This window comes from Struthio camelus, chromosome 19 (genome assembly GCF_040807025.1).
Source record: "Struthio camelus isolate bStrCam1 chromosome 19, bStrCam1.hap1, whole genome shotgun sequence".
NCBI classification, from domain to species: Eukaryota; Metazoa; Chordata; class Aves; order Struthioniformes; family Struthionidae; genus Struthio; species Struthio camelus.
In genome coordinates, this window is record NC_090960.1 from 5,113,935 (window position 1) to 5,137,649 (window position 23,715).

At 42.8% G+C, this 23,715-nt stretch overlaps 2 protein-coding genes across 3 annotated transcripts; both read left to right on the forward strand.

Annotated features, from left to right (window-relative positions):
- Positions 1 to 672: 672 nt before the first annotated feature.
- Positions 673 to 12,309, forward strand: UTP6 (UTP6 small subunit processome component). 2 transcript variants are annotated; one of them, XR_011135545.1, is made up of 20 exons: positions 678 to 842; positions 917 to 1,001; positions 1,503 to 1,544; positions 1,626 to 1,718; positions 2,396 to 2,443; positions 3,231 to 3,294; positions 3,857 to 3,975; positions 4,550 to 4,627; positions 5,070 to 5,151; positions 6,414 to 6,495; positions 6,971 to 7,152; positions 8,020 to 8,099; positions 8,799 to 8,876; positions 9,048 to 9,227; positions 9,954 to 10,034; positions 10,844 to 10,953; positions 11,042 to 11,108; positions 11,421 to 11,493; positions 11,636 to 11,718; positions 12,043 to 12,309. XR_011135545.1 is itself a non-coding variant. In XM_068913938.1 (19 exons), the coding sequence occupies exons 1-19, from the start codon at positions 751 to 753 to the stop codon at positions 12,198 to 12,200; spliced, it is 1,794 nt and encodes a 597-aa protein (XP_068770039.1). In that variant the 5' UTR covers positions 673 to 750; the 3' UTR covers positions 12,201 to 12,309. The 2 variants fall into 2 exon arrangements, 1 of the variants encoding a protein (XP_068770039.1); XM_068913938.1 differs by lacking the exon at positions 11,636 to 11,718 and having other exon boundaries at positions 673 to 842.
- A 3,402-nt stretch (positions 12,310 to 15,711) lies between these two features.
- Positions 15,712 to 23,158, forward strand: COPRS (coordinator of PRMT5 and differentiation stimulator). Its single transcript, XM_068913570.1, has 4 exons — positions 15,712 to 15,883; positions 16,447 to 16,534; positions 17,131 to 17,388; positions 19,382 to 23,158. The coding sequence occupies exons 2-4, from the start codon at positions 16,450 to 16,452 to the stop codon at positions 19,549 to 19,551; spliced, it is 513 nt and encodes a 170-aa protein (XP_068769671.1). The 5' UTR covers positions 15,712 to 15,883; positions 16,447 to 16,449; the 3' UTR covers positions 19,552 to 23,158.
- The last annotated feature ends 557 nt before the right edge of the window (positions 23,159 to 23,715 follow it).

Here is a 23,715-nt window from a genome sequence, read left to right on the forward strand (position 1 = left end):
GTCGCTGCCCTCAGGTCCAGGCGCCGGTGCCGGTCGCAGCTCTCACGTCCAGGCGCCGGTGCGGGTCGCTGCCCTCAGGTCCAGGCGCCGGTGCCGGTCGCTGCCCTCAGGTCCAGGCGCCGGTGCCGGTCGCAGCTCTCACGTCCAGGCGCCGGTGCCGGTCGCAGCCCTCAGGTCCAGGCGCCGGTGCCGGTCGCTGCCCTCAGGTCCAGGCGCCGGTGCCGGTCGCAGCCCTCAGGTCCAGGCGCCGGTGCCGGTCGCAGCTCTCACGTCCAGGCGCCGGTGCCGGTCGCTGCCCTCAGGTCCAGGCGCCGGTGCCGGTCGCAGCTCTCACGTCCAGGCGCCGGTGCCGGTCGCAGCCCTCAGGTCCAGGCGCCGGTGCCGGTCGCTGCCCTCAGGTCCAGGCGCCGGTGCCGGTCGCAGCCCTCAGGTCCAGGCGCCGGTGCCGGTCGCAGCTCTCACGTCCAGGCGCCGGTGCCGGTCGCTGCCCTCAGGTCCAGGCGCCGGTGCCGGTCGCAGCCCTCAGGTCCAGGCGCCGGTGCGGGTCGCTGCCCTCAGGGCCAGGCGCCGGGGCCGGTCGCAGCCCTCAGGGCCAGGCGGGGGCAGCGGCCCCTCCCGCCAGGAGCGCGCCGCGCGGCCGCCAGGGGGCGCGGTGGCGGCGGGGCCGCGCCGGAAGCCGGAGGCGGCGGCAGCGCAGCCCGGAACTGCGCCGGGGCCGGGAGGGCGCGTGGAGCCGCCGGCGCCGCCGCCATGGCGGAGCGCATCGAGCAGCGCCTGGAGGACCGCGTCCCCGAGCTGGAGCAGCTGGAGCGCGTCGGGCTCTTCACGCGCAGGGAGATCAGGTGGGGCCGGGGCCGGGGGGCGGCGGGACCGCGCCGGGCCGGGCCGGGCCGCGCTGAGCTGCCCCTTCCCGCAGGGCCGTGCTGAGGAAGGCCTCGGCGCTGGAGTACAAAATACAGCGGAGAGCCCTGCGGAAGGAGGATTTTATCAGTTACATTCAGGTAGGCTGTACGGGTTAGCAGAGCTTACCAGTGCCTGCCTCAGGCCCGGCTCGCTGGGGCGCTGGTGGCGCAGCTGGCCGTGCCGGGAACGGGCCGGTCTGGCGCCTAGGCCTCGCCCGGCCGGCGGCGAGCCCCTGAAAGAGGCTCTTTGTCCAGGGATGCAGAGAGCGCTGTCCCCCGACATGCTGGGCAAGCGTTGTGAAGCCGAATTTCCTTGCTGTAAAAGTTTGGCTTGTGTGTTGCAGTGCCGGGAACGTGTAGGTTGCTGGCAGCAGAAGTCTCGAGTCTCACGCGCGGGATAAATACTCAAGCTTGCTTTCAGTCAGCTTTCAAAACGCTGTTATCTGGCTGCAGACTTGATTATGTTTTTGTGGACATAATTCTTATTACTCGCCTGATTAGCTATAAGAATTTGATCTATTTTATCTATTTTTTTTTCTTTTTTGTTTGCTGTTGCATGTTTCCTCATTTGATTGTAAATGTTTTTTTTTTCTCCTCTAGTATGAAATCAATCTGCTGGAACTAATAAAAAAGAGAAGAGCAGTAAGTTTTTTCAGCTACTTAGAATGCAAAAGACTGTACTTCAAACTTTCTAGGGCAATGAAATTAATATTTTTTTCCTAGCGTATTGGGTATTCATTTAAGAAGGATGAAATTGAGAACTCCATTGTGCATAGAGTCCATAGCCTCTTCAAACGTGCCACAGGAAAATGGAAGGTAAGTCTGTTTATTTCACTTGGACTGGTAGGTTGAAAAATACTCTTTGGCATGATGTGTTTTGAAAAGTAAATCCAGCTATCGCTACCAAAAAATATTTGCAGTAATTTAGAAGAATGTAATTGAAAAGCTGAATATAAGTTAGATCATCATATACTTAGTAGTAGCCTGGAAGTAGAGCATTCATATCAGATTAAACGTCTTCTGTACAGAAACAATATTTTGTTTTTTCCAAGTCATTACTTCTTGTCTGTCTTGAGCCATGTATTTTCATGTGAGTTTGGTCTGCCAGCTTCCAAGAACTAGAAACCTGGAATAAAAAGGCTTTCAGCTGCTTTGGGAAAAGATTGTCTTGAGATATCCAATGGTAAAACTAATGCTTAGATGGGTACCTAAGGCATCATCATAATGTGTTGTACTGAACTCAGTACAGAGCTCAAATTTGGCTGCAGAGGCTGTGAGGGTGTATCTTGAGATGGGGGCTTAGCTTTCTTTGGACAATTTTGCAGAAATTGGAAGATCTGAAAGCAAGGGAATTTGAGATTCAAAATTACTTTTATCTGCATGTTCTTTTCTAGTCCTGCCAAGTGCATATTCTTTGCTTGCCAGTGTGCAAAACTGATTCTTTGCTTGCCTTATTGTAAGGTTAATTCTCTTCCCTCTTGCATTCCCAACAGGAAGATGTCCAGCTGTGGTTGTCACATGTCGCATTTTGCAAGCAGTGGGTGAGTTTTCAGAACATGAGTCTTGAATCAAGACGATCCTGAAATGATGATCAGTCTAGCGCCTGAGACTAGTATTACAAGACAGGAGACCAATTTTTACTGTGTCTTAATGCAGTATTGGAATAGTATTGGTGGTATTATTGGGGCTGCCTAGCATTTTCAGTGAAGTAAATAATGCAGAATTTGACTCAGAATGAGTTATTATCAAATTTGATGCTTGCAGGTGGCAAAGGTGGGGCTGATTGCATTGAATCTGGAGTATCATTTGGTTTGTGAGAATCATGCTACTGGTTATCGCTTCTCTGGAGTGCATAGATCACCTGTCTGTGACTTGTGATTTTGTTCCAAACATTTCTTATTGTGGTTATGCTGAAAGGTATAATCTTAGCAATTTTGTACATCATAAATTGTTTTCTGTGCCAGTCTTCACATCATTCCTACCCTTAGACATTGACCTTACTGTACTAAAGAAGGTGGCCACCAAAACATATAGTCTTTACCTCAGAGTGATCAGTGAGGCTATGGGTTTGTGATTCAGGCAAGATTTGTGTTAGCTCTCTAGTTCAGAAGAGGTTTAAGTTATCTATCCCGATGCAGTCATGGTAACATTTGAAAGCTGATCAGTATTAAACAAATCTGAGACGCTTTCTACTGAAGATAAAGGAGTAAAGAAGTCTTTCCTGTCACAGCTACAGTGGAGCTTGTAACCTTCCATAATGAAACTTTGATGCTGGTGGTTCAGTTCAGTACTAGAATAGGTACAACTAAACTTTTTTTCCTTTTACAGAATGCAAAACATCAGCTTAGTAAGGTGTTTTCTTGCATGTTAGCCATTCATCCCAATAAGCCAGGTGAGTAAAACAGTGGCGAGTCCTGCAGAAAAGACTTGAATTTGAATAATGTTTGAATAATGTTGGTTTAAATTCTCGTAGATCTCGGTTCAAGCTTTTGGGGTAAAAATTCCTTTCTCTTATGATTTGCTTTGCTGCTCCTTCAGAGAGAAGTGCTCTGACGAGGATTGTGCTGAACAATCAAAAGCTGTTGCGAAGTGGGAGTCCTCTCAGTTTGAATGATGTTTTCCCAGGTAGACTGGGAACTGGATAAATACTTCGGGGTAGAAAGTCTTGAATACTCATGGCTTCTTTTTGGCTTTTGAAGATGTCGTTGTACATCATTGGTATAGCTATGCCAGACTAAGCTTCCTGGATCTGCTCAGCTTTTAGTCCTTTAAGTAGGACTCATAGGCAATCAGTCATCTATCCCATCCCATTGCTGAGCTCGTGGATGTGTTGGGATGGGGGTACACAGAACGAAAAGAACCTGTGCATCCTGGGCAGTACATTCCAGAATGGGTTCTCATGACCAGCCACTTGCTTTACATTGAAATGGACTCATTCATGTTTTCTGTTGCAGCACTGTGGATTATGGCAGCAAAATGGGAAATGGAGGCACGTCTCTCGTCAGAAAGCGCTAGGCACTTGTTTCTTCGTGCTTTGCGCTTCCATCCAGAGTGTTCGAAACTTTATCAAGAAGTGAGTTTCTGGTTTTCCTCGATGTGCTGTTATTTTCAGTCAGATCAAATCAGTCCAGCGAATTTCTCAGATCAATCTGTCAAAAATTGCTTTTCCATCAATGTGGAAATGTTGTCAAAAAGATTTTTTTTCTTTAAGTTTTTGTGCTCTGTATTGGTAGCTTTTAACAACTGCTTAGCAAACCCTATATATATATATATTTGTATATATATATATATATATATACATACAAATTGAGGGTCTTACACTGTGTATAAATGAATATGTCAGAATTCTCTAAAGTACTGTGAGCTCTGCAATTTCTCTGAATTAGAATAAGTATCCACGGTTTTTCTTAACAGCAAATTAGGGTTTAAAGAATGACTGAAACATGGAAATGTCTAAATGTGGGAAATTTCTTAGAAATATGTAGAGCAGATGGGTATGCACACAATTCGTTAAAAAACAAGGCTGTAAGACGTGCATGGGATGTTAGGTTTGTAGCTCCTCAGACAGGGCTTGTTTTACCACGTTTGTGGACTTAGGTGTTTTATGCTTTACTCTCCCGTATTTTCATGTTTTCTCTCTTTTATAGTATTTCAGAATGGAGCTGATGCATGCTGAAAAACAGAGGAAAGAAAAGAAAGAATTTGAACGAGCAAAGATGGACCTAGTAGGTCACCTAAACTTACCCAGAGATACTGTCTGCTCGCATATCACCCGTCTGAATGCATAACTTCAAGGGATCGGTGTTAAGGGTTTGTTTGAGAGCAGCTTAGAGAAAGTTGTTCCCATGCTGTGCCTGTGCTAAGCTTTTCAAGTGTTGGCTGTTGCTCAGCTCAAGTACTTCATACATTGTCTTTAATTTTTCTTAAGCATAGAAGCTATTTGTAAAGTCTCATTATATCCCCGAGTTTGAAAGTTAATGCCTATTTCTGGTGAGGAATGGTTAAACTGATTATGTCTTTCATTCTAGTCCACTTGTGCAAACTAGATAAAGATGGATTCTGATGAAGAAAAACATTAATATCTTTTTCTGACATTTTTTCCATGTTTGCAAAAATGGTAGCCGAGAAAGGAAAATAATTTTAACAATATTCTGCTTGATAATGCAGGGGGAATTCAATTACTCTGAGGAGATTCTTAATGGGGAAATGGCTCGCATCATTTACAGGGACGCTGCTCAGAAAATCAAAGGTAGTTTAACATTTCTTGTCCTTGTTCAGTAGGAAAATTGTCACTCAGGTCTCCAGTATCTAATATGGGTAGTGCTAGTTCCAATGTAAACACAAAGATGCATTCTCAAATACACCATACACCATTCCTAGTAGAACCTAAATGATGTCAAAGTGTAACTGCATAGTACTGACTGTTCTGAATTCATAATTGTTCTGCAGGCAGGCACCTCTTCCAGTACAACAGCTTTTGGACTGAAGTGACATAGGCATTGGGCTTACAGGCTCAAAATCTGTTTTTAAAAAAAAAAAAAGTGGGGTAGGAGGGCAGTTTAGAATTATAGGCCTTTCTTCCTGTGTTGTCTACTGAACGTTTGATCGCAAATGATTTACTAGCACTACTGATAGGAATTCAGACTACAATAACAATCAGAGTAGGTTAGATGATTTCAAATTAACTGGGCTTATAATAATTGCAAAATTGATAGTTGTCTTTGAGAAAGCATAAGAATGTTTTGGAAGACAACAAAGCGCAAGATGTAATATCAACATTGAAAAGTAGAGGAAAGAAGAGAGTGTTGGAGGAAATTACAGACCAGTTGGCATATTTTAAATTCCTTGGAGAAATACTGGAATGAATAGACATGCAAAGGATTTGTAAGTACCTAAAAATAAGGAAATGAGTAATGGCTGATAGGGATTTGCCATGATCTTATGTCACATCACGTCACATGGCATTCTCAAAGATAACGTAGGGAGATGCAGGATGGATGGATAATTCATTGATTAGAATATCCTGGTTAGCATAGTTTTCCATAGCTTACCATCTGACTGGAGGCATATACTGTGTGCAGCTCTGGAGAGATCTGTCCCAAGTGTGGAGCCGTACTGTATTTTCATTAAAAAGTCAGATGAAAGAGTAGAGGAGGTACTGATTAAATTTGTAAGCAGAACCAAGCTGGTAGGATCTGGAAGCACATCAGAGGACAGGATTAGTTTGTCACTTTGGAGTCTGGAATGTCCTGCCCTTTCATGGGTTTCATGGCCCTTTTTGTCACTGGCTAACATGAACTCTTGAAGCATACATTTAGGCAATTAGCATCCCAATATGTGGCTTACCATATGGGTGGAACACTGAGGTTTGTAGGAAAGAAGATCTGTCTAGACACTTAAATGTTATCTGTGTCATGAAAAAAGATGGCAAAGATGCTGAAATGGAAAGGGTCCAGTGGGGTGTAACGTTTTAATTCTAGTTGATAACTTTTTTTCCTTCTTGATACCTAGATGTTCAATTTCATCTGGCTGTGCTTTCTATTGCAAAGCTCTTTGATTTTACCCAAGATTTGCAAAAAGAAATTCTTGAAAGGTGAGGATTTTTTTTTTTTTTTTTTTAGTAAAACAGTCCACTAACTTCCCTAATTTATAGAGAGTTGACAGGTTAATGACTAAGGGTGGTTTCTCTAAGGAAATTGAATGTTAAGCCATATGGGAAATCCTTCAAAGAAAATAAAACAAGAGAGGAAAGCATGCTGTTTGGTAAAGGTACTTGTATCTAACTTCAGAATAGGATTTGAGAACCTGCGAAGAAAATGTAGATAAAATACAGTTGTCATTGAATTATTACAGCACTTAAGTTTTCAGTAATTTATCTGCAGGAAGGGTGGAGCTTCTTAGTTAACTTGTTGGTGGTTCTTTTGTATCTTTAGTTTCCTCAATTGCTCTTTCTTTAGAGGAAAGCTGCCACTCTATTTCAAGCCATTACTAGAGAAATAACAACCCTTCTAAGAATACTTGTGAAAGATTAACAGCAGTTCAGTGCTGTTACAGACATGGTATATTAGTTTGCAGGCCAAGTATGCTGATGACCCTCTTACCTGGGACTACATGGCCCGTCGTGAGCTAGAACTGGGGTCCGTGCAGTCCGCAGAACATACTACAAAACAGATGAAAGTATCTGAAATGACTCAGAGAGAGGAACGGTGTTGTGCGGTGTTTGAAGAGGCTGTGGCAGCAGTCCCCACAGGTGAGATGTTCTGCTTGCATTTTAACATCAGGTTCTCCTGGTATTTTTACATGCTGTGTACTGTAACAATGTTGAAGCAGACGTTGGCAAGCTCTCCCGTATCTAAGGGAAGGCAAACAGTTCGTAGATGCTACCTTTTCGGGATCTATTTTATGAGTTACTTTCCAGTGCAATTAGGCTTTTGAAGCAGTTGCTTAACTGAAAGTGCTTTTTGTTGCTTGTTTTTTTTCATATGACTTCACCAGTGAGGATAGTAGAGGCACACAGCTAGTAAGATCAGCAGAGGTTTTGGAACTGTAGACAGAGAAAACTGCCTAAATAAAAGAAACCTGTCAAACTCAAATATATTGCTAGTTATCTGGAAGTAAGCAATGTTCTCGAGTTGCCAGTGGAATGGATATCTGATGTCAACACCTGGCGTCGTCCTTACTCTTAACAAAGACTGTCAAGAGGCTGTGTCTGTAGAGTGAACTCAGACTTGCTGCCATAGAGCCTTTGAAGTCAGGCAGACAGAGAAGGTTTCTCTCCACTGCCTGTGAGTGTCCTCACTCATACAGGTCCATTGAAAACTACAGGTAAAGGATGCACTGAATGTTAATTGTGACAATATGCGCTGAAGTGCTCAGCTAAACTAAGAGCTTGGTGCTCTTCAGAACAGTTAGCGGCTGCAGCGCATATTGGAGAGCCATTTTTAAATGTTAATGTTATAAATGTGGAGGACTCTTCTATGCTACAACATTTTAATACAAAATTGGCATTAATACTTAGTGCTTGGATTCCCTTCCTTCCTTCCTTACCCTAAAGACAAACATTTATGCTTACTGTTGTGATTCTATAGAGTCTGATGTTATGCCTTTGATCCTGCAGAGAACATGTGGAAATGCTACATCACTTTTTGTCTGGAGAGATATAACAGGAAAACCAACAGTGAAGAGTTAAAGCAAAAGGTAAATACTCATTAGAAATCATAGTAACAAAGCATCCCTATTTTTACTGACTTCTATAATCTTTCAAACAAAGCGCAAGTATATTTTGAAATGCTCCATCTGAAATGTTGAAATGGAATCGTCATTAAAGATCATTTAGTCTCCCTCTGAGGGAGTCAGCTTTACCGTCAGGCTCGCCTTGTGGCCTGACATGAACACGAATAACTCGGGCATTTACTCGTCAGCAAAATACTGTGACCGCCTTGGATGGAAGTTCTTAAGAGGCCAAGCTTGTTAATGTTCTCTGATAGTCCTGCAAACCTGGGCTTGTTCAAAAGGAGAGATGAATTACAATTGTTCTTGTAAACAAGACTGAGCAAAGTTTGGTGCTGGCGTGTGGGCACCTTTCTTACGCCGCTGTGCTTGGGTATTACTGACTGAATTAATCATGAATCTTGTGCAGTTTGGTCCCTTTTACTACAATCGAAGAACATTGCTATGTGGAGTTTTGTTGCTATTTAAGGGAGAAGCGTAACTAAAATGCTGAAATCCCACCTTCATCTTGGAGCGTATACGGGTACCTCAAGCATTAGATATGTACATTTTGTTGAATTTCACGGAGATTTGGACACAAAAATCCGCTAGGCTTTTTGTAATGCTTGGATCTGGTGGATGCAGCAATAATGTTTTTCTTTCTTTTTTGTTTTCTTTTGGCTCTAGAGGCTGGAGAGGACATTGAGCGTGTTCGACAAAGCCCATGGGTCCAGTTTGCTGCCAGAAGCTCTGTATAAGCAGTGGGTAAGAGCTGATGCAGAAGAATAGACTGGGAGACTGTCCTGCATTGCTTGCATGCCTAACTTTATCATTTTGAGTAGACAGTAAGGTGGGCAAAATAGCATTCAAGGCCTTGTTTTCTATCGAAACACTACAAATCTCTTGTGGTGACTACCTGTATCTGCTGGTTTTTAGCTTCAGCTATTACTGGAGTCCAGCCTCTGTGAAAAGGCTACAGAGGTGGCAGAAGCTGCAACTAAGCGTTTCAGTCTGTCAGTGGAAGTATGGCAGATGAGGCTGCAGGTGCTCATCCAACTGAAGAGCGACGATGTGACCCAGCGTTTTGAGGAAGCCCTTAAGCACGTGAAAGCTAAGGTCTGTGGTGGTTTTATGGACTTGCATGCAGTTGTTTTGGACAGGAAACCTCTGGTACTTATTTGAAAGGTTTTTCCTTTTACGAGGCACTCAGTCCTAAATCATTTTTAAGGTTAAAAATAAGAACTTGACATTTCACATGCACATTGTATTCAAGAATATCTGGGAGCTGCAAATATACTTCAAATTCAGAGTTTTAAGGCCTGAATGACAGGTGATATTTTGCATGCTTTTCTAGCAGTCACCTGGCATTCTTCATGTCTGACTTGAAAAACACGTTTCCTTTTTTTCACTGTGATGATGTATTGTTTGCGTGTGTGGTATTTCAAGCCTTGGATTAGCTATGTGCTCTCTTGTGTTCTATTTCAAACACTGGATATAAGGAGTGAGGAGAGGAAAGGATCAGATGATTGTTTCTTTCCTCCTGTTCTCGGGAGTTATCTTTGGGCCGTGGTGTTCAGGGATGCAAAAGAACGTGTCTCATCCTTGGCAACGCTTCTAGCAGTTTTCCAGCTAAGTAATATTTGTTCTGTGAGTGAGGAGAGAGACAATAATTGATTTCAGTGTACAGCGCAAAGTCATTTTTTTAACAGCCTTGTCTAATGGACGGTTTTACAGCAGTTGTAATGTAGAACCTGGTGGATATCTTGGTATCCGTTTCTGTAAATCGATCCGAGTCTTACCTATATTTCAGTCATATGATTTCCCTGCTTGCTTATCTTGTAGGGCACCTTGCCATTATGGACCCTCTGGGTGGAATGGAGTGAAGGCACAAATAGCAAGGAAGACACAGAAGCCCTCTACCAGGTGCTTGGCTAATAGAAATTTACTTTTTCTGACAGTGTGAAAATAAACAGGAACAGTATGTGCAGAGCGTGTAAAAAATGCAGTGAAAATACTGCAGTTCTTTTGTGGACGTGTTGATACCAAAGCATTTCAAATAGAACTTTTGTGAATTGCTAACTGTTACTGAGAATCAGTTGGATGCAAGCTCCTAAGTTTTGACATCGTTTCCATGCTGCATAGACATCCAGATGTTTGTAAGCGTAGCTAACGATGGATTTTTGTTTTTTCTTTTTAGTTTGATCATAAATGTGTGGTCTAGGATTTTTTGTTCTATTTTCAGATATCTGTCTGAACACAGAAAAGAGTATTTTCCAATCTCTGTATGAAAGCATCAACGATGTTACAGAAAACTCCAAGAATGAAACTTGGACTTTAATCCCTGAACCTATGATCTGTTTAATCTATGAATACCTTTGGGCAAAAAACTATTTCTTTGCCTGGCCTATTTTTTTCCTGTTTACAGCATAAAACAACTTATTTCCAGTGGAAACTAAAATTCAGGTTGTAGAGCATTGGGAAACCCTCTACATGAAGGATGTTAGAGGAATGTCAAAGCCCAGCTGTCTGGAATATTGGAAGAGAAATGTATGTTAGGTTTTATTTTAATTTGCACAATATTGGATGTGTTTCTTAATGCTGTTTTTCAGACATCATTCAGAATGCTTTTGTCCAATACCTTGTCTAACTTATGAGATCCACTTAAGGTCAGATGTTGGTTTCTTTTCCCCTGTTGCCTTTTAATTGTAACTTCTGTGTTTTTTACCTTACAGAGATCCTTGCGTGCCACAGCTCCTACTGAATCTGTGACTATGAAAGAAAAGTATCTTGACTGGGCCTACAGGAACGGTGGTTATAAGAAAGTAAAAAGAGTCTTTACCAGGTGACAAATTTAAAACCTGAAACCTGATTTTTCTAGGGTATATGTTTATAAGGTTCAAAGCCTGAAGTTATTTATGTTTTTACTCTAGCTTGCATGAAAATCGTCCATTTTCACTCAACTTCTTCAGGAAGATGATCCAAATAGAAAAGGAGCAAGTAAGTTGTTAAATACCCCATTAGTGCCTTGTATTTGTAAACTACGCTTTCTGTCTTTGAATTTGAATAGAAAATGGTGGGCTTATGAGTAGTATAATTAGTTTGTAATCAATTCATATTTGTAGTCTAAAGCTGATTCATAGCATGCATTACAAAACCAAGTTCCATGGTAACTAATCTTTGAACTTCTTGGCAATGTGTGTGTGTGTGTGTATAATTAGTATGGCATTTTTTTTCTTTTAAGAATCTAATCGAGCTGCAGGGTTTATTTCCGTACAAAGTAAACGGACTTTTAATGCCTTCCTTTGCTAGGAGTCCTGCAAAATGCCTCATTTGAGAGAGTACTATGAACGTGCCTTGCGAGAGTTTGGTTGCACAGATTCTGGTAAAGGTTTTTTTTGTTTTGTTTTTAATTCAGTGCTACCTCTTTTCTTTCCATACATTTGAAAAAGTAGCTGTTTTTGCTACTTTTGCTACCTGTGATTGCTGTCAAGCAGAGTGCATCTTATTTCTTCTTTTCCGTTAAGTGCATGACACTCTGCAGTGACCCTGAACTTTCCGTCCAGGATCTTTGGTCACAGTAGGATGGCTTCAGCAGAACTGCTAGCAAGTAAGGTTTTGACATGCTGGCATAAGAAATACACATCACCTTTAATCTGGATTTGGGAACAGTATGGAGCTATCTTTTCATAATTGAGATTTCTGCAGTATCCCAAATGGTATAGGAAGCTGCTCCAGAGGAGTTATGTTATTTCTTACGACATCACTGTCCCAGCTGGGAATAGCTTTTGGACCTCAAGAGGTGGGGAAAAAGTTTGTTGAAGTAAACCTCATTGCATTTAAGATGGAGAACGTTTTTTTTGAAGAGAATTTCTAAGTTAGGATTGGTATGTTTATTATGTAATACCCAGGGAATTTCTGTTTTCTTTTAAAGATCTCTGGCTGGATTATATTAAAGAGGAGCTAAGTCATCCGCAAGGCAAACCAGAAAACTGTGGGAGCATTCACTGGCGAGCTATGAAGATGTTACAGGGAGACCTGGTGGAAAACTTTGTTTCCAAATACACTTTATTGCAAACTGGACACTTATGAAAAACTGTAACTAATCAATTACAACATGACAGTGGAGAATTTTTTAACCTCTTGTGTGGGGGTAAATATGTTCCTGAATCATATTAAAATATACTTTTTTGATTTTTCACATGTGCAAGAATGTATTCTGCCCTATTGCAGTTGTTACCGGTGGTGCCTCTGTCAATGGTAGGTTGAAGTGCACAGTTAAAAGAGAAAGCAAAGGCAGCTCTGAGAGTGTTCTCTACTGAGAATTATAAGAGTAAACTCTTCGTCGTCATAATGCATCAGGTTTTATGCTCTGGAAAGCTAATATTACAGCACATAAATGCAATCTCGCCCCCCCCCCCCAAAACCGCAGAAGCCACACCTCAGGAGATCTTGGTATCTCATCTAAGTTCTGTAATGAAGAATGGAACAATGGAAAACAACCTGTAAAATGATAATGCTATTTACTTCTTATTTCTTAACCTTGAAGTCACCTGCAATCCTTTTAAAAACCAAAATAACCACTGCAATTTGTGTTTGTATCCTAAAACCTGTAATTCTGAGAGCCACTGTGAAATGCAGAGGTGAGTTGAGATCTATCACATATGTCCCTGATGTCACAGTAGAAAGTTCTAACTTGCACTTTAGCCTTATGTCCTCAAACCCTGAAAAAAATGGATAGTGGTTCTTCAGAGACAGTGCTGTCCTTGGTTGTTTGCAGAGCTACATTTTCCTATGTCAAACTGGTTAAAACACCATAACTGCTATCATCAGACCATTAGCTCAGTCTCTCTTTTCTAGCAATTGCCCGTAGAGGATGCCTAGGGAACATACAGGAACTTAAAGGAACTATTGCTGTATGTAATTTCTCAATGTCTGAATGGTGTGATTTTTTTCAAGGAGATAGGCTCAGAATGCCAGTTTTTGACATGAGGACCTTGATCCAGAAAGGCAGGCTTTCTTTCTGAGTACTAGATAGATGTTTTTCAGCCATTAATCTATTATCATTAGTCACCTGCAAGATTAGTGGTTTGCTCCTTAATGACATGCTAGAACAGAAAAATATTTTGTTTAGATTTCTCACACAAGTAGAACCTGCAATTCCTCTCAAGCAATGAATTCCAGTAACTTTTGGTGAGCTGTAAACAAGGTTTGGAGCAACAGCCTGTTCAGATGACTATTTCCATGACAGCTGAAGTATGTTGCTGCTTTGTCTTTTCCCAAGCTTTTATTCAGGCCATCTTCCATCTCCCCAGTGGTTTTCAGCTGTCTCGTGTCTGGCATTTTGCACTCCCCCCAGTATTTGCTCCTCTTAAATGTTGTGGGTCTGTCCTTTATTATGTTACTCCCTTCCCTGGCTCACTTGTCTTGCTTCTTGAGTTGTATAACAAAAAGCTTTTACTTTATTGCAAAGCTTTTAAAAAAAATCCAAGAAAACAGAAAATGTCACCATTTCTGTAAGTGGGGTTAGCATAACGGACCTGGAGTAAAGCTCGAGACTTGTGGGCTGGAACTGGTACCGGCACGGTTGGTGACCCAAAAACTCATTTCACTCTGTTCCTCAGTTTCCCCAGCTACAAATAGTGCCACTTTTTAAAAAGAGCACAGTCTCCTTGATGTGTACTGATGGAAGAACTGGCTGTTAAAGAATTTAATTGTACTTTTGAAAATTTAAAATTTATTGGGGCCCTTTGTAGCTCTACCTTTTCCTTAACCTGCTCTGGTACAGTACACAACTCTGCCACTAATTACCTACAGTACCTTGGAGTGCGTTTCCTAAAAACATCTTTATTTCCCTGGTACCTTCTGTTCATGGAGCAGCTACCAGATCTACTCTGCAGAGGTGCTTCCCCTCTGTTATAATGCATTTTTCTAGTCATGCTTCTATCATGAAGAGATTTCATGGGAGATTGCTATCTTTTGGCAAGATAAAAACCCAGGGAGCCTGGGGAGGTATTGATAGTTTATTTACAATTTGATGAATGTAAATGTGTTCTCTTACTGCTAATACTTGTGTATTCTGCCACCCTCTTTCTCCTATTGTTTAATTGCTTGTTTCTGCCTTTAAATCGGGCAGTCGCTATTTCCTTTCATTCGTAGCCTAACTAGGGCTGCATGCCTAAGCAGAGGCGTTAACGCAGTAGAATAGAACAAAAAAAAAAAAAAGACAGTCCAACTTTATAAGATGGCTGTTTCTGATAGCACTGACGCATTTTTTACAAGCCGCCGTGTCTGCTGAAGGGCCCTGAAGTTGTTTTCGTGCGGCAAACAGCTTGCCTGGTTCATTCAGCTTTGCCGAACGCCATGAGGCTATTACTTTTCTGCAACGGGCCACCGTTAGGCTGTTGATCGTGATGGTCACGGAAACGGTCTTCCAGTATTGCTTGTGCTTCAGTTTGCCAAACTGCACAGGATTATATAAAAGGCTCAGAAGCATTTACTTAAGGAAATGAGTAAAGACTGAGCATCACGAGTAATTAACAAGCCGGTCCAAGGCTAAGTTGGGATGTGGCCGCAGAGTGGGTCAGAGCCTGCCTCGGTTGCCGACTGTCGCGCTGGGCGTAGGGCAGGCTGAGGCTGGGCTCATCCCTCTCGTTCACTAAAAAACTAGCGCTTGTTCAAGCGCGTAGCCCTTTTACAGCTCCTGCCTGCCAAACAGCTGTGAAGTCTCGTGATTTTAGGTCTTTCGGGACCAAGTCTTGAGCTGAACATGGCGGGTGCTCAGCTGCGTCCTGCGTCGCTCCAAGACGCTTGTACAAGACGTGAAAGATGGGGGTTTAGTTGCCGTGAAGGGCGTAATCAGAATTTGGTTTGACAGCGTGTGTCAGAGTAAGTTAAACCCTGGCTGTTAGCGGGTGAGCATCGTTCAACGCAGCGCTTCCTTGTCTATGTTTTTGTGCCCCTTTCTGCTATCGAAAGATGACTTCAGTCAAAAGTTAGAGCTAAGCAGAGAGGATATTTAATTTTAATCCACAAGTGAATCCTCAGCGTTTGGCAAAAGATTACAGGATCCAGAATCCTGGAGTCACTGGAAAGGTCTGCCCAACGGAAACACCAGTAACTAGCCTAAATAGAAACAAAAACGACTTTCAGCCAGCATGGTGCGTTTTTCGGAGGCAGCCCTTCCCCGCTGTCTCATTTTCCACTTCTACCGCCTCACAGAGACGTCGTGGCAAATTTAATAATTCTCTGTGGTAGATTTAACAGCTCCGTGGTAAATTTAATAACTCTGCGGTAAATCTAATAATTTTACGTGGTAAAATTAATAACTTTGTGGTAAATTTAGTCATTTTCTGCCCCTTCCTTCTGCGCTGCCCGGCAGCGGCGGTCTCCGCGCTGTGGCGCCGCCCCGCGCGGACGGCGGCCGTTGATGGGGGGGGGGGGGAGGGCGGCTCGTGCCACGCTCAAAAGCGGCGGCGGCGGCGGCTGCGCGGCCCCCGCTGAGGCAGCGCGGCGCGAGGGGAAGGTGCCGCTTCCCGCGCGGCGCCGCGGCTGCGCGCCCTGAGCGCCGCCCGCCGAGGTGGGGCCGGCTCCCGCTCCGGCTCACGGCGGCGGCGGAGGAGGGTGGCTGGGCTGGGCGCGGCTCGCGGGCGGTGCCGAGGCCGCCGGCCCTGTCGGGCTGCCGCCGGCTCGCCGTCCCGCCGCCTTTCCTTCCCCCCTCCGGGCGGAGGCAGCGCCTCGAGGAAGCCCGCCCTGGCGGCGAGGGGAAGTGGCGGGTAACTGCGTTTGCCTTCCCTCTCCCCTCAGGGGACCCTCAGCCCCGCGCGGGTGTTGCCGCCTGGTGCTCGGCGCCTCCCGCCTTCCTGCGGCGCCCTGGGGCTGCCCCAGGCCCCGGCTCTGTCCTCGCCCCCCTCGAGGCGGCGGGGTCGGGCTCGTTGGTCCTCCCGCTCGTCCCCCTGCTTCCCCTGCCCTTGCTCGTCCTTGTGCCCGCCGTCCCGTCCCAAACTGACAGCGCCGGGTCAGTTTTGCTGCTGGTCTTGCCGTTCAGGGCAGCAGCCGGATGACTGCTGTGACCTGCAAGACTAGTGGTGTTTTTTTTTTTTTTTTTGCTGTTTTGGGAGGGGGGGGGAGTTGGCTGCTGTTTGACGTAACTGATGGCAGCAGCAGCATGAGCCATCCCTTGGCAGATTTACTTTTCCGAGATGAAAACCTGCGTGGTTTAAAACTTCTGACTCATCAAAGGAGCAAACAGATCGGCCTCGCGTGAGGGCTCAGAAACACTCGCACGCTGTAGGACTCGGTGAGAGATGTGACGAGGTTCTTCAAAATTGTCTCGTAGGTGATGGCTGCCGCCGTGGGGTTCGCGCGCCTCGAGGAGGAGCGGCTCCCGAGCGAAGGGGGAGCTGCTGCCTGGAGGCCTAGGAAAGGTAAGCCTAAAATAGCAGGGCCAAGCCAAGAGACAGGGAGTAATGAAGTTTTTTATGCTCGAGGAAAGCGCCTTAAAACTCTTTGGTTATGCGTGAGGAATGCCTGTTGAGTTATGGTGCTCAGATTGTTATGGTGCTTAGATTTTTTGTGTGCTCCTAGGCACGAGAGCATTTAATCAATGCTATGAAAAATCCTGTCTGTTTGGGTAGAGCAGAACTGCAGTTTTTCAAAGTAACTTACTTTAAAAAAAAAACAAACAAAAAAAAACCCAAGAGTTGAATGTGATGAAATAGGGCTGCTGGGGCCTATGCATAGTTTAAGGAGTTAAGTTCCAGCAGGAATCTGTGGAAGATCCTGGTTTGGGCTGGTGTTGGGATGCAGGCCTGTGTCTGATGTTCCCAAGCATCTGAAGTGTAAAGTACTACTTTAGCGATACTGCAGTATTACTTTGAATGAAACTACATCTATTAAAATTAGATTTGTAGCCACAAGGTGCAGTCCTCTCGTATACCTGGCCAAGTCATTGCATATTAAGTATTTAATTGTTCCTGTTTAGTTCCTAAGGCTTTCTGTTGGCTCTTCCTGTTGTTTTTAGAATGTTTACTGAAGAATATTCCAAACATTGCTGATAATGAGGCTCAAGAAGGTGAATTCCCTGATATCCCTCACTATGAAAAAGATGCTAGCGGATCTCCTGTTGAATCTGCTCACTTCTGCCCCGATCTGGAAGACTCGGATGGTGAAGCATCGAGTATGCCTGAGGCTGCAGCGTTTCCTGAGCTTCAGACTGCCTCTGAGTATGAGGTGGAGGACTGGGATAAAGAATTGGAGGACTCTGAATTTACTCCTTATGGTAAGCACAAATCTCCTTATGCTTCATTTGAGTGTTGGCTAGTACGTGGTTGGAGGCAGGTGCTTTGCAGGTCGAATGTGTTTAAATAACTCCATTTGTTTATTTTGCTAAATGATTTTTTTTTGGCGTTTACCTCAAGGATTTGTAATGCATAACTTTATTTTGTTGTAAAATATAAGATTTAAAGGCAATGTTGTCTAGTTCATATGTAATTCCTTTTTTGCTTGAGCAATTGAATTCTTAAGCAGTGGGATGGTGAAAGGAAGACATGTATGTGTGTGTGGAGCCTCTCTGGAGAGGTTAGGCCTCTATAGTGAATCCTTGTTGTTCTGAAGCCGAAGAGAGTTTCGGGGACTGCAGGAATGTAACTTCTTTTGTGTAAAAGAAGTTCCTCCTTCCCTCCAGAAAAATTCGCCCAGATTATACAACCATAAAGTCCCTCTAGAACACGAAGTTCTTTGGAGGTGAGTGGTACAAGCACTCAGTCTCTGTCCTGAGTATGTTTTGTTGTTGTTGCTGTTGGATTGGGATTTCTTTGTTTATTTGTTTTTAAGCCTGATTCTGCAAATATTTGTGCATGTGATTGACTACATTCTCATCAGTCCCATGGACAAAGGTGGTCATGACAGTTTCACCCCCATCTTTACAGTAGTATTAATCCTTCTGCTCATGAAATGTTTGATAGTGGCTCTTGCTTTGCAACAAGACTCTAAACCTTCCCATTTGCCAGGTGATATGTTAGGATATAACAAATGGATTGTGCTTAGCCAATAGTTGAATGATAACCTGCTGAGTTTTTGTGGAGATAGAATAGTATAATTTCCATTTTCCTCACTAGAGTACATCTCTTGGAATTGATGCAAACAGTTCTGTCTTTGCCTAGAAAACATTAATTCTCTGTTTACTAGTGTTCTGCAGATGGCTGTAGTTCCACAGGTTGGCAGTAGAAGGATTTGGGAAAGCTTTTTGTAATCTTCCTATAGAAACATTCAAATTTTAAAATGAAAATATAGTGCTGACTTTTCATGCTGCATAATCTGAGAAAAGTGCTATTTCCTTTTTGGTTGCTGCTTCCGTTCTGGATGTTTCCCTTCCTTCCTTTTTAGGATATCCTTTTCATCCTTCTCATCTGCTCAAATTCATGTAATGTTTTGAAATGGATGATTTTAATTGGAATTATCACAAGTTCTCTCATTTTCCTGTGTTTAATTAGTTTATCCTTACTTACAGCTTATTCTCTTAAAACTGCATAAATTTAGTGGGAGGAAGCTGTGATTATTGGGTTCAGGTGCTTATGAAGGATGCTGATAATGGGTATTGGAGTTGTTAACTGCTGCAAATCAAAAAGGTGCTTGGTTGGTCTTTCTATTTTTTTTTTTAATTACTTTTGAGAATGCTTGCTCTGATTGCTTGTTCTGCAGTGCTATTGGAAAAATGACAAGGTGGCATACTGTGTTGGGTCCTCTGCTGCCCCATAATCTGGGCTTTTTATTTGTTTGTTAGACTTCTAATAGGCTAGTGGACATGCTGTTCATAACTAGCTTTTACAGGATCTCTCTCTTCCATTTCCGTGCAGTTGACCTAGGCCTTGAAGGGTTTGGGGGCTCCTAATTGGGGATGTGGTTACAGAGACAGCAGGAAGTGGGGAACAAGAGCTGTGGCTTTGTGAGCCTTTTATACCTGCAGAGAATGTAGAAGAACTGCATAAACTGTAAGAGCTGGTGTCAGATGTTCTGAATCAAGGTATGTGACTGAGCTTTTGGGAAAACTGTTTTAAGTTGTCTCTGTGGCAATGGCCTTTCTTAAAATGAAGCTGTTGCCAAACTCTGCTTTCTGTTTGCTTTGTTTGTAGGCTAATTTCACTGGTGCTGGTAGATCAGATTGACATTCTTGACGTGAAGATGCTGTAGAACTGCAAAACAACTTGCTGCTCTACACCGCTAGTTTTCGAAATACCTTCCATGGTTTAAATCTCTTTTTTCATCTTCTTTAGATGCTGGCGATCTCCACTGTGGAAGCTTTCAGGAAAATAATCTTTTGGCCTCATATTCATGGCGAGAGGATTCCTTTTACAACCCAGGGTGTCACCATGCAGCTTGCGTTGCTTTTACATCGCCAATTAGAATGACTGAGACTGGCCAGTTTGATGATGCTGAAGAATGAGGTTGCCCCTGGTCAGAACTAAGTTTGGCTTCTGAGTTGGACTGTGTTCTTCTCTGATTAAGTCATGTTAAGCCCTTTGGCTTGCTTGCAGAATTCTGTATAAGGTCAGAAGTGCTGCACCATCTCTGAAGGTTTTTCTTAGACTGTTCCTGAAGTGTGTATAAGCTGACTGTGCTTGACCTCTAGGAACCAGAGTGCAGGTGCTAGCTGTAAGGAGTCATTCATTTCTGGAGTTATATAGCTCTATGTTGTTGCTAATGAACTGCTTAGGAGGAAGTATTTAATTTCTAACCGTCAGCCTGATTGCCAAGTTTAGCCAGTTTTAACAGGCTGATCCCAGTGTGTCAAGCCTGCGTAACTTGTAGTGTTCTTTTCTTTGCATTTGATGCTATCAAATTGGTTCAGATAGCTTTAAAAACTCTTCCTCCTTTCAACTTCTGTGTTGTAATTCTATGTTGCAGTTTCTCACTCCGTATCGAATTCTGGTGTTTGACAAAATTAGCCATGACAGATACAGAATGAATTGTTTTGTTTCTAATTTTTAATGCCTTTCAGTATGAATGGATTATAAGCATTTGAGATACGTTTTGCTTTTACACATGTGGACATCAGTGAGGACTGGACAGTTGGGCCTGCTGCACCTGATAAGAATGATGGGTGTTTAAGAGTCTGCCTTCCAGCAGAGCTTTCTGCACGTCAGACTTTCTTGTATTTGGGCATATTGTCCTCTAGTCTCACCATTGTCTCTATAGCATCCTCATGTGATGTCAGACCTGTATGGAGGAAGAAAATATCTGTGCTTAAATAGTGTCTTGCAGTATGTGATCTCAGCACGTCCTGCAGACAGTAGTGAATTTAGGTTCATGACACTACTGATATTTTTGTGGTGGTGGTGTTTGTGTTTTGATAAGTGAGGAAATGGCCACGCAAAATATCTGCAGAACGCCTCTTAAGAGAACAGCTGGAACTATAACAATATCCTCCTTGCCCTTGCTTTGGAGTTAAAGGAAATGTTCTCAAGTGAAGTATATAAGTGGATTGAGTGGCTGATCACTTAAGTAATAGTTCATGTTTCAGTGTTTCATATTTCATTACTCACTTTTCTCTCAGAACTTTTTAAAGATGTCTTTTTTTTGACACTGATTGATACTGAGGCACAGTACCCATATTTGTTCTCAGGCAAGGAGTTAACATTCAGCATTGGAAGATTCTTTTTGTTTGTTGTAATCATCCAGTGTATGAGACTGAAATAATTTGAAGTATTAGTTTGGAAGGAAGAAGTGAATGACACAGTAATGTTTCCTTAATCTTTTCATTGAGCAGAGGAGGACAAGAGTGTGGAAGAGTCTTTTCTGGTACATTGCAGTTTCTAGTTAAATACTAGTACCTAGCAAACAAGCCTAGTAAAGGCTGGAAGCTTAGAGATGAGGTTGCAGCAAAGACAGCCTGTTCTTTTATCCCTGTGTGATACAGTGCTCTAGGGAGTAATATTTCTAGCAAAAGTTACTTCAGCATGCTTCCAGAACATATACATGCAGCATATACAGCAGAAAGCACAGTCTAACAGTTTGTTCTTACCTTGCAGAGCAAGAAAGCACTATTTGTGCTCTCTAAGGCATTGGAGGTGGGTTTTGTTCTGTGTCTGACTGCTGTGTTTCAGAGACAGAGTACTGCTCTTCATGATGAGCAGAACTCTGCATTAGTTAGAAGCTGCATTTGCCTCTGTGGAATAGAAGTAAGAATTGACTATGCCAGATTTTTCAGGCTTGGATATATAGCAGCTTCTTTCTCCAACCTAGAAAACAGAAATGAAACTCAGCATAAATATAACTGACCATCAGCTCGCTGAAGTTGCTGCTCTGCATTTATAAATGCAATATAAATAAATATAAATTGAGTACAGATTGGTTTTGAAGTAACGGTGTGTACCACTAGATAATAAAAGTTCCTCTGAAAAAGCGTAGTTTATTTTGTAAGACTATTTGTTAATTTCAAGGATGGCAATGCTCAATGCTGCCCTGCAGAGGGCAGCAAAAAATTGTCTAGTCTGCAAGCATGCTTTCACTTGGCAATAAACTTCACCAGTAAGTGTCAGATCCCTGGGCTGGATTTCTAACATTACAATAACTATTTAGATCTGGGTTCTGCACAGCCCTGTTGTTCCCCAGTGAGCTTGATTCATGGCCCTGATTAGTTTCTCTTTTTTTATTTCACCCTCAAATTGTACTTACTGGACTGAAAAATTTCTCCCATGGCTGAGAAAAGAACATCAGTTGACTTTGGGCTTCATGTGTGTGTATATATATATTTTTTACTATGCTTGTGGGAGACATCCCATAGGATTTAATAAAGATGAAAGTAACAGAATTCTGTAGAAGCAAAGCTGCCTTCTTGAGAATTATGATTTAAAAGGATAACCAAAACATCCTTAAAATTGATTAGGTTGATTTTTCTTCCTGTACGATTCCAGAATTCCATCAGTCCTAAAGTCTCTAAGCCCTTTCTTATATATTCCATAAATGGAAGGCACATCTCAAATCAAGTTTGTAGTTTTTTTAGCCTAGACAAGGCTGATTCCAATTAGAAGTATATCTGGATTGTTTTGTTATTTGAAGAGAAATAGTCTTGAATGGCTGCCTTACCAAGCTGTTTGTATTTTAAATGACTGTATACTTAAAAGACTTGTGATTAGTTTTCCCTTTCCCTTTTCGGTTAAACCCGACTGCAACCTCCTCCCAGCCACGTAAAAATATGACAAGAGGCTTTCACAACAGAGTTGCATTGCCCTCTCTAGGGATGTGTTGGCAAATGTAACGTCGTTCGTCTTGGCCCTGCTTGTTAGGGAAGGGGCTTGATGTAAAGACTGATCTGAATTCTCCCAAACTTCAGTGGGATTAGAAAACCAGATGCAGCCTTCTCAGAATGCTTCTCCCTGGAAGAATTTGAAACCAAGCTCACAGATTCTAATATTTCTGCACTACAGAGTGTTTCAAATTCCATGGCGAATCTCTTACTGAGTCTGTTTTGTGTTGACACAAGCATGTCATTCTAGACGAGAATATCTTGCAATTAAAAACACCATAAGGTAGCCTCTGAACCATCAAGTCAAGCAAAGAGAATCAACTCTTCAGCCTGTTCAAATGAACGAAGGGAAAAGAGTCCCACTGCAGGACCAAGTCTGTAAATACTTCATGCATGCAAGAAACACATTTTGAAACTGACTTACATACTGCCAATGAATCAGAAGCGTTAAAAATTTCTCAGTTGTTTGCATACATCTGTAATGAGATTCCCCCTTCTGTACCCTCGAAAGGCAAAAAGGCTGTACTGCAGGTTCGTGTTTGGATTTACACTGTTGGGGAGGTGTGGTAGAATGGTATATAATACAGTGACCCAGAAGATGACCTGGGTGCAAGTAGGAGTGTGCCCTTGCTTTCCTGCTATCTTCTATTTCATTTCCCCTTTTTACAGATGGAGATAATGATAATAGCCTCTTTGTAGAGCACTTCAAATTCTGTGGACAACAGTTTTGTATAAACAGTGAGGTGCTATTATTAAAGAGTTTTGCATTTTCTTTGAACTGACTAGCAAAGAAACTAAAACTTGTTTGGGGTGCATCTGTTCTTTCCTTTGAGACCTACAGGGAATGATTTGCTGGAGGAAATAATTAAAGGAAATGTGTTCATATTTCCTGTTGATAAGGAACAGCATTTAATTCATTCATCAGACTGGGGTACTGGTTTCTTGCTCTTACATGACCACAATATACAGTTCATTGTAGTGTCTTTAAAAGAGACTACTTCTTGGCGGTTGTGTTGTCCCTTCTTTAAACTAGTGTACTTTGGCTCTTAAGCTGAGAAAACGCCTTCACTGTGGAGTAGGACTATGTGAATAATTTCAGACTAGAGGAAAAAGGCTGATGGCAGCAGCCCATCCTGACCATCTGCTGCTTCCGAGGACTCCAATTTAAGTCCTGTTGTAACAAAGGTTGTTTTGTGAACCCGGTGGGTAAGCTTCCGTAGGCAGAGGAAAGAAACCTGTGATTCCTACCCTCTGTAGTCCTGTATCGCAAACATACACATTGGAGACTCAAGCATTAGAGGAAAAGATTGTAGTGGAATTGTTAGTCCTGGGAGTTACCAGCTGCTCATAGCCCAGTTTCCT